Source organism: Laccaria bicolor, genomic scaffold (assembly GCF_000143565.1).
Source record: "Laccaria bicolor S238N-H82 LACBIscaffold_26 genomic scaffold, whole genome shotgun sequence".
Classification (NCBI taxonomy): Eukaryota; Fungi; Basidiomycota; class Agaricomycetes; order Agaricales; family Hydnangiaceae; genus Laccaria; species Laccaria bicolor.
In genome coordinates, this window is record NW_001889897.1 from 156,234 (window position 1) to 166,211 (window position 9,978).

Consider the following 9,978-nt stretch of genomic DNA (forward strand, 5'->3'; position numbering starts at 1 on the left):
TGTTCAACAGTGCACACTTCGTTCAAGTGTCGAGAAAAGCACCCAAATACGGACACCACACGTGAGTGCCAAAATGTCGAAATCAGTGACTAAGCACCACATATGGGTGCAAACACTCCCCACAGTGACGTTTGATTCGTACAATTCGGATTACTTTATTTCTTTCGGAACACCCCATTGGAATGAGATCTCTTCCGAAATAACTCCCCTCGATGAACTTGGGTTAGAGTAAAAGGTGTTCGACATGACCAGTCTCTGGTGTTCCCACAGCGGTTGTACTTGCTCGAGATCAATTTCGTAGTAGCCTATAGAACCATATCATGTTTTGAATACGAGCGCGCGACGGAATGGTCTACATATGATTATGCAGTTATGTAACTGGAACGGATTTGGGAAGCTTCAAGACGAGCAACGAAAAACCAGAAACATAAGACAGAAGCACACCGAGCACGAGGAGCAGGTCGTAACCAGGTTTGAGTGAAACTGCATAATGCAACATCGAGGACCACATAACATAACACATACGAACATGACGACACATTTGTGCATCTTTTGCATAAACATAAGCTGCAAATACGCAGATACTCCAGACTCCCAAACCGCTCAAAAGGTTCCAAGGGACCCCGCTCCAAACATCTCCCGTGAAACGCTCAGAGCTTCCCAAGCGAAGCAGCAGTCGTACTCTGCCCAGCAGCCTTGGCGCGCTTCCTAAGCATCTGGGTAGACTTATTGCCACGAAGTCCACCACCCCACACACGGCGCTGCTCCTCATACTTGTCAGAGCTACCCACCAAACCCCATCAGCATCCCTACAATCACAAAACAACAACAACAAAAAACTCACAAGTTAGCCTTGGCAGCGCTAACAAGCGTAGCGAGCTCCCTCTGATCCTCACTCTTCACTTCCTGAAGAGCGACAACGGCAGCCGTCTTTTTGTGAACGACGGTTCCGAGGCGTGCTTTACCCTTCACGATAACGTAGGGGACGCCCATCTTGCGGCATAGGGCGGGGAGGAAGACGACGAGCTCGATGGGGTCGACGTCATGTGCGATGACAACGAGGGCGGCTTTCTTGGCTTCGATGAGGGCGACGATGTGGTTGAGGCCGTATTTGACGAAGAGGGGTTTCTTGGAGTCCTGCTCATATTAATGTCAGAGGTTGGGTAGCGAATGAAAGGGAGGGAATGAATGGACCTTGGCATCCTTCTCCTTCTCCTCGGCAGCAAACGCAGCAGCAGCAGTTAAACGAGCCTTCTTCTCCTGCTTCGATTCGGGGCGGTACTTGTTCAACAGCTTGAACAATTGGGTAGCGGTGTTCTTATCCAGTGTGTGAGAGAACTGGGCAATGGCGGGTGGGACCTTGAGACGTTGGTGCAGAATGACTTTTTGCCTTTGGAGGCGGACGTATTCGGGCCATTTGACGAAACACGTGAGGTCAGTTTGGGGTCGGATGTCCTGGCCTGTGTGTGGTCCAAGCTGAGTTTCAGAATACCAAGAGAGAGAGACGACGGGACGACAACGCACCGATACCAAAGTTCTTGGCATTAGCCTCGAACAAAGGGTTCTTCTTCGCCTTGGTGGTCTTCCTCGCACCAAAAGGGGCCGCGGCGGGTTTCTTGCCAGTTCCGGATTTGGCTTTGGGCTGGTCATTGAGACGAAGTGAGCGATGTTCTTCAGAAAAGAAGACCATCGCGCTTCGGAGCTCTAATGTCGTGCGTATTCGTAGGAGTACGCATGACCCAGCAAAAGTAAAGTAGTAGGCTTCATAGCACAATGGCTCAGCCGAGAACAAGTCTCAATTACTTTCGATGCAGTTCTATTAGAGATGTTTGTTAAGGGCACAAAAACGCCATCCACTCCAAAAACTCACCATCCATCCCAAGTTCTCACTCATCCAACACAAAACATGCGATGGAGAACTACTGCTGGTCGAACTCCTCCGCGCGAGAGGGTCTCACGTACCATTTTGCTCTTGTGTTTCTTGAGGAGGGCGAAAAGTGGTGTCTTGTGGATGGGAGGAGGGAGAAATTTGTTTGGATTTGAACTCCGGTCGGTGATAGCCGAAGATATTGTTGGCCTGCTCAGTTACGGAGTTCGATTGGTCTCGCAGCCGAAAGCGCTTATGTAGGTATGACACTGTAAATTAAGACACTCTTCCAACCATCTTTGTTGATATATCGGTCATTATACGCGTCTGTCATGGCAGACCCATGGCTAGGGAATTACGCGCGAAAGCTGGGTTCGACTCCCAGACAGAGAGTTGACGTTTGCTTGACGTTGCAGATTTTTTTTTTCATGTACCAATTTGTGGCATGTGCGTTCATGTTCGTTTTCAAATAATTACGTTCAGCGTTCGATCTGCATCTTGATTCCCCAACGCGCGCACCTAGGTGTGATGCTGATCAAATTCTGGGGTTTTTTCTTTGTAAAGAGTACCCTGCGGACGTACATTAGCAGCAGTACACTATCTGGAACTGCATTTCATAAAAATGCAGGAGTATGTGACATATCCAAGGTATCCGTAAGTGTTTTGGAAACAGGACGCTGGACAATGCCTTGATTCTTTTTTACAAAAGTTCTGCCATAGGCCTAGCACCTCTAAAAGTTCCCCATCACATATTCAACCTCACCAAGAACCCGAGGATCGTCGTCCCATCTGTGAGATACGACAGCACCACATTGGTGACCCTAATCTACTTCTCTAAAGTTCTTTGTTAGTATATCAGTCAGTACACACGCCTGTCATGGTTTCGCGGATCGTATGTATGCTCGCGCGAAAGCTGGGTTCAACTCCCAGACAGAGAGTTCGAAGGTTTTCTTTCTTTTTGCCAAGTCACGTGTACCCAGAACATGATGGCTAAGTTCTAACCTGCCTCCAGACCTGCTCCACTTGAGATAAACAATTAAATTTGGAAGAATCAACCTGGTAAGTGCGTCGACTGTGCATTTGGGTTCATTTTTAAATAACCTTCAACCTGCATCTTGATCCCCCAATGCGCGTGCTTGGGTAGGTGTGTTTCTGATCAAATTTTGGGGTTTCTTTTTTTGTACAGAGTACCCTGTGAACGTACATTAGCAGCAGTGAGCTGGGAGTATGAGACATATCCAAAGTATCTGCAAGTTTCTTCTTTGAAGTTTTGGAAACAAGAAGTTCGACAAATGCCCTGATTCTTTTTTTCAAAAGTTCCGCCTTAAGCCTAGCACCTCTAAAAGTTCCCCATCACATATTCGACCTCACCGAGAACCCGAGGATCATCGCCATCTGTGAGATACCAAGCGCGATGTCAGTGACCCTAATCTATCTTTGTGAAATTCTTTGTTAGTATAAGTATCTCTTTGTTTAGACTCGGACCTGGTAGATTTGAACTGTAATCGAGTACAGTGCAGAAAGTTCCCACGATTTAATGGGACTTAGACAGATTTTCGAATTCATGCTCACCACTTACACTTTCGAACACTTTGCTGACGTCCTCCAATACAACATTTTTCATGCTCAAACCTGCTACATCTTAAATTAATATGCCTGAGAAGTGACCAGCCTCTCAAGACGACCCACTTGCCAACTCAGATTCTGACACAGAGACTGCAGGTCCAAGCACCCAAGCATTGCCATCCACACCCAGACGTCGCAGACAATCCGCTCCCCCAGCATCATCACCAATCAGCGTGATGAACCCCACACCTGTCAGACGAGGCCATCCAACGAAGAAGGCATGCAAGTCTGGCCCAGCAACTGAGCCAAGACTGAGTGCCGCTGATCTGGAACAGCAGCAACAACTATGCCAGGAGCAGCAGGAGCAACGGAAGCGCGAGATGGAGGCAGAGAAACAGCACATGTGTGAGCAGGCCCGTCAACTTAGAGAAGAGACAAAAGAGCAGGAGAAGACTAGTGCTTGAAGGTCCGGTTAATTAACCAGAAAATAACCGAGACCAGACCGGACCTAACCGCAAAAAGACCAGACCATGGTTAGTGGTTAGTCAATTCTGGAAATGAAATAACCGGTTATTTTGCGGTTAACTAACCATTAAAAAACCAGTTATGACCGGTTAAAATCGACCCTATTTTACCCCTTCAAAACGCATCTAAAAGCATGAGAAACGATAAAAATCTGACAGAGTTATGGTCAAATCTCTAAAATATTGGCCAAAAGAGTATGCTTTCAAGAATATTGTCATAAAATTGTCAATTCTTCACCGAATTTAGCGTTCTTGGGCTTATTTTAAAGCTACGATACATGGCAATAATATTTACTGCAAGAAATATGAAAAATATATGCTGTTTTAATCGATTTTCTATTTTTTCGGTCCTAACTGGTTAGTAACTGCGACTAACCGGTTTTGGTTGGTTATCTTTGGTCCAGTTAGGTTATTTTGGGTCTGGGAACGAACCCTAACCGGTCTCGGTCTCGGTTAGAGCCCCTGGGCACCCAATAACCTAACCTAACCGGACTTTTAAACACTAGAGAAGACGCAAAACACAAAGGCACTCCTTGATGTCATGAAGAAGGACACCACAGAGGGAGGCTATGGATTCAAGTCGTTCAATGAATTTATGACCACTCTTATGGATTCCAAGGACCAGCAACTCTCTGCCTCAATGTCCCGCTTCTCTAACCAGTACGGCGGTGCTCTCATCGAAGCTCTGGCTTGACGTGCCCCAGAAATAGCAGTGGATGCTGCGGTTGACACTTTGACCAAGACTAGTGCTTGAAAGTCCAGTCCAGTCCAGTTTTTTGACCCAAAACAAAAAGACCGAGACCTAGACCGGTCCACACAATTCCTAAAACCTCAAAAGACCGGACCAGGACCAGAAAAGAGCAAGACTGCGGTCTTTTTCGGTCTTTGGTCCAGTCTTGGTCCAAACTGGTTACAACCAGTTCAAGACCGGCTTTTCAGCTAAATATGCCATAAATTTTGCAATTGTGAGTCAATAATTTTATAAACATTCTTCATAGCTTCTAAACGAGTACAAGAACGTTAAATTACGTTGAGAATTGATGTATATACAAAAATACTAAGGTACATCTGCTATTTTCACGAAATACTTTACAGTTTTTTATGTATCTTTGTCAGTTTTTATCCTAAAAATATGATCTTAGGTGCGTTTTGAAGGGTTTTTATGTAGGTACAAAAGACCGGTCTTAACCGACAAGACTGGTCCATGTAAACCGGTTTTTTTGTGGTCTTGTGATCTCAAATCTGAAAGACCAAGACTGCAGGTCCGGTCTTTTGCAGTCTTGGTCCGGTCCAGTTGCATCTTTTTGCAGTCTTGGGACTGGACTTCGAAGCACTAACCGAGACACTACAGAAGGAAGGTAAAGCAGTGAAGGAGATCTTTTCTAGGGGGTTCTACACATCAGTCTCAGAGCTTTTGAAAACATTCTCAATGGAAGCTCTCTCACAGCAGTTGCAGGAGGCTGCACCAACCATCTGGAAGCTTCTAACAGAGATGTCTCTGCCTCTCTACAAGTGGCAGAAGGAAAACCAGAGAGACGAAAACCTGGTATGTAGTGTGCATTATCAGACTCTCAGTGCAGATCTAATTTGCAACATAGATCTTTACAACAATGTGTGCTATGATGGGAATACTTCAATCTACGAGGGCAACAGACTTCCACATCACACTCAGACTATTCTTACTTGGTTCGGGTGCATCAAAGCGTGAAATTGAAGTGCTTGCACATGCTGGCATATGTATCTCTTACAGTGCTATCCTCAAACACGTTCGGAGGCTTTCTGAAGAGGGGACTCAGAAATTCAGAGAAGCAATTGGAGAAAGTGCTTGCATGATTGTATGGGACAACCTCAACATCGCATTCCACGTGGGTGAGCAATGACTTCAATCCAAGGACCACTTCGACAATGGTACAACATCGACTCTTATCCCTCTCTATGACAAGGGGGCCCAGGGATTTCAGAAATGACATGGGGTAGATTTTTTTTTATAAGCCGTCTGTGACGTCCCCCCCCATCGCTCCTTCTAAAAAAGGTATGTTTTCGCCCAAAAATGGTATGTTTTTCCCACTGCTCTTTTGAAGAAACTTCCAGCTGCACTCCTGGTGGGCCATGAACCACTGCTCCCTTTTCTGGTACAAGAATTCATCCCCTGGTGCTAGTGTTCGCAGGTCCAGTCTACAGGACTGAAAATATACATAGGACTGAACTGGACTGAACCACAGTCCAGTCTTTTCCAGTTGCCAGTTGCCCACATTTGTGGTCAGTCCAGTTGCCAGTTGCCATGTTTTTGTAAATATTTAAAAACCGAAAAAGACCGGTTTAGACCGGTTGCTACCGGTCTTTCATCCCATCACATGTTGGACCTTACTCACACACATTTTTATTCAATTTTCGGTCCCTCAATCATCAAAAACAGTCAAGAATTGGTTGAGATATGGCCAAAAACATTTTTATACGCAAGTTGAATGTATATCCTTTCCGTTTTTGCCATAACTCAGTCAAATCTTGACCGAATTGCTTCAAATCTTGGCCAGCTTACGGAGAGTTAAATTATCTATCTACGCATGCTATATACGTGAGGTAACATTTAATATATCCGGGACAATAAAATTTTCAACAAAAGACCGGTTGCAACCGGTCTGGACCGGTTTTTTTTTGCGTTGTGGACCGATTAGGACCGGTCCAAAGCGGTCCGGTTGCGGTCCCTCAATATTTGGATCGGTCTAGACCGGTCGCGGTTGCCAGTTGCGTCGTTTTGAGGTAAAAAACTGGACTTAACTGGACCTGTGAACACTACCTGGTGCAGCTTTTTCACATTTGCTTTTGCCATGCAAGTCCGAGCTGAGCAAGAAAGGTGGGAGGGATGACCAAGGGATGACAGATTTTTCATTTCCCTAACACACTGACTTCCATTGTAAGTTATTACATGTAACCGTTCAACTGCATTGGAGGTGCTGCTGATGCATCTAGCGTTGCTACAGGGCCCCAAATATAGATTTTCGAAGCTTATATACTAAATTTTTTTAAGGCCTGCCAGAGGTCCCCCCCCCACCTACCTTGGGTCATGGGTCAACATCCCAGGGCCCCCTTGCTCTATGATCCCAATACAAATGGTCCCGTTCCCCATGGTACACTTCCCTTTGACTTGAAACCAGAACATACAACACACCGCCAAGTCTTTGAATTTCCAGTCTCCCATGTTCTGCCATCCCCTGAAGCAGCTGAACAATTGAGCTCATCGTGTTCAGTGAAATTTGGCTAAGTCCCCGTAAATCGTGGGAATTTTCTGCACTGTACAAGATCACACATCAAATCTTCCAAGTCCCTACAGTAATCTATTGAACGACTGTCTTCAATTTACAAAAAGGGACTTGGCTCAAGTCTACTCTTTGTTAGTATATCGGTTAGTACATGCACCTGTCAGGTTCGACTCCCAGACAGAGAGTTATCGCTATTAATGGCTTTTTTTTTTTTTTTTTTTTTTTGGTGGAGCTTCATCGCATACAACAATTAACAGAGTTAGCCTTGTAGTATACACCAGCATGTAGGACAGGGAATTTTACCCTGTTGGAAGGTATTAATGTGGACCACCCTGAGGAAATGCTGTTGTGCACACTCACTCTGGAGCAGTGTGGGACTCAGAGCAGCAATAGCCGAGACTATCAGTTACGCCCAGGAGGATGCATTGCTCTCATACCCACTAAAACCCTGGCTTCCGAAACCCAATCTTCTTGTTTTGCCGGTTGATGATGCTATATATGGTGGGTACCTGACTCAGGACTGTTTGCTCCACATACTTCAAATAAGAACATGCACCTTCAAAAGTTCCTATATTATAACCGCCCTGTCATGAACCCAGACGTCGTCCGACATCAACCACATCAGTGATCATCGTGATAATAAGTTCTCTGTTAAGATATCGGTCAATACACCCAGCTCTCCTTCATAGATTTGATGGTGTGAAGGCTGGGTTCGACTTGGGTTCGACTCCCAAACAGAGAGTGAGCTTAGCTAAATACTTACTGTGTGGTTTTTGCCAACTGGCGTGAAAAAACACAAACACTACCTCAGGCTGCCTTCAAACCTGCTATACCTCAGATAAATAATCAAAATTGAAAGGGTCAACCTAGCAAGTGTGTTGAAAGCGCCACATTTGGATAGGATACTAAGGATTTGTTTGATTTTGGATTCCGATCGGGAATTGCAGCACTGTTGTTGCGGTACTGGTTCACTTCAATGGTGCTACTTACTCTCCTGAATCGTATCTAGCATATCATAAGTTTTCTTAGCCCTGCACCTGAAAGCGCTTATGTATGGCCCTTCAAATTAAGATCCTCTTTCAACCATCTCTGTTGATATATAGATTAGGATATGCCTCTGTGATGACGTCTTCGTAGCCATTACGCGCGAAAGCTGGCCAGACAGAGAGATGTTGCCTCTCAGTTTCATACATAGTATCATTGTTCCATGTTAAGCACGATAGCGAACACCATAACATATGCTCCTAGGAGTCCCACTGTCCCAAAAACATAATCGGATGTTGAAAGCGCCACATCAGTGATCCTAATCTACTTTATTTATAGTTCTCTGTTAGTATACTGTCATGTGACCATTACCAGGTCACTTTAGCTTAAATTGCAGATTGCACACCTCCCTCTCATTGGGAGCACATAAAATTTTGTGAGTGAGTAGGAGGAAACATATACATATTGTATCTGTAAGTTTTATTCTGAAGGGATGCTTTTGGGTAGTGTTAAAATGCCTTGACCCGTTTGCCCTGAATTGGTCAGCACCCATAAGCCAACTGTAAAATATTCTTAGACACCTCATATTCTCCTTATCTGATTCAAAATTTTGTGTGCAAGTTACCAATACCTCCACTGTAAACCCTCAAAGATATTTGTGTCAATAGAGGCTAGCACTGTGGAGAGAAATGGTTGTCAATTAGATAGACTTGCTTTGATGGGCAAACTTGGCAAAACAACAATGTGACCATCTTATCTCCCTTATATCTCAGCTCATGCTCAATGTTCTGTCCAATAAATCTCCACACACAGCCGCATGTACATTGTCAAACTCTTTTCAAAATTTCAAATGCATAGCACAGATCGTTGTGGTGCTATAACTTGTTGACCCGTTAGTCTCAGTAAAAATGGTTGGTCGGGTGTTGGTCATATAGTAGTCACGCCAGTGCACGAAAATGTAAGACATGACTAAAAGCAGTAAATTTTACAAAATTTTGACTTCAAGTCGACTTCACAAAGTTGTGTGAAGTTGTGTGGTGATGCCAAATATATGCATGATACAGTCATGTAGTAGTCTTTACTTAGTCTAGTTGCCCTCATCTGAGGGTCAATGGTTAGTCATGTAGTCATGACTTCGTAGTCCTTTTGTAGTCAAACAAAGTCAGACAAGCGTTATGCTATAGTTGTGTAGTAGTCTTGTTCCAGTCATGCCACTTCAGTCACCCATTTTAGGGTACCCCCGAGGTATATGAATTCTTTGATTTAAGGGTACCTCAAGGGTACCCATTCCAGAGTGGTATGTGAGCACCATACCAATACCATGGTACCATGGAATGGAAAACTCATACCATATCCCACTCATACCAATACCAAGTTACCATACCATACCATGTCATGTTATACCATACCAGATGGTATGATACCATCATACCAAAGCTGTCACAGGGTGTCTGGGGTCCTTTTCCAAAATAAATAAATAAATTCTGCAGGCTGCAATACTGGTCCATTGGGTACCATTTTTTGTGGGGTGGTTCTCCATGTTTTTCTTGAGATATTGAACTACAAATTGAGGCTAGATAGTCCAAACCATCTATTGAAAATGAATTTAAATAGGCTTTATCCCAGCTTTTCTCATGCATCCAAAGCCATTTAATGATACATGTCTTTCCCAGTCCTTTCTATTTGCACAATATTCATCCAAATCAAACAATACCACATCTATTGGGATGAAGTGGTCATTGAGAAGCAAAGAAAAGTGGAAAGGTTCTTCAGGTTT

At 44.4% G+C, this 9,978-nt stretch overlaps 3 protein-coding genes across 3 annotated transcripts; 2 read left to right on the plus strand and 1 right to left on the minus strand.

Annotated features, from left to right (window-relative positions):
- Positions 1–650: 650 nt before the first annotated feature.
- Positions 651–1,690, minus strand: LACBIDRAFT_252413 (60S ribosomal protein L8; the record flags this gene model as incomplete). Its single annotated transcript, XM_001884580.1, has 4 exons — positions 651–783; positions 845–1,140; positions 1,195–1,460; positions 1,525–1,690. 4 exons carry the CDS (start codon positions 1,688–1,690, stop codon positions 651–653), a joined length of 861 nt encoding a protein of 286 aa, XP_001884615.1.
- Positions 1,691–2,993: 1,303 nt separating this feature from the next.
- LACBIDRAFT_330278 (uncharacterized protein) lies at positions 2,994–3,897 on the plus strand (the record flags this gene model as incomplete). Its single annotated transcript, XM_001884485.1, has 3 exons — positions 2,994–3,007; positions 3,185–3,264; positions 3,539–3,897. 3 exons carry the CDS (start codon positions 2,994–2,996, stop codon positions 3,895–3,897), a joined length of 453 nt encoding a protein of 150 aa, XP_001884520.1.
- A 601-nt stretch (positions 3,898–4,498) lies between these two features.
- On the plus strand, positions 4,499–5,896 carry LACBIDRAFT_330279 (uncharacterized protein; the record flags this gene model as incomplete). The annotated part of the gene is made up of 7 exons (XM_001884486.1): positions 4,499–4,617; positions 4,796–4,922; positions 4,956–4,976; positions 5,100–5,121; positions 5,268–5,503; positions 5,556–5,826; positions 5,850–5,896. The coding sequence occupies 7 exons, from the start codon at positions 4,499–4,501 to the stop codon at positions 5,894–5,896; spliced, it is 843 nt and encodes a 280-aa protein (XP_001884521.1).
- Between the last annotated feature and the right edge of the window lie 4,082 nt (positions 5,897–9,978).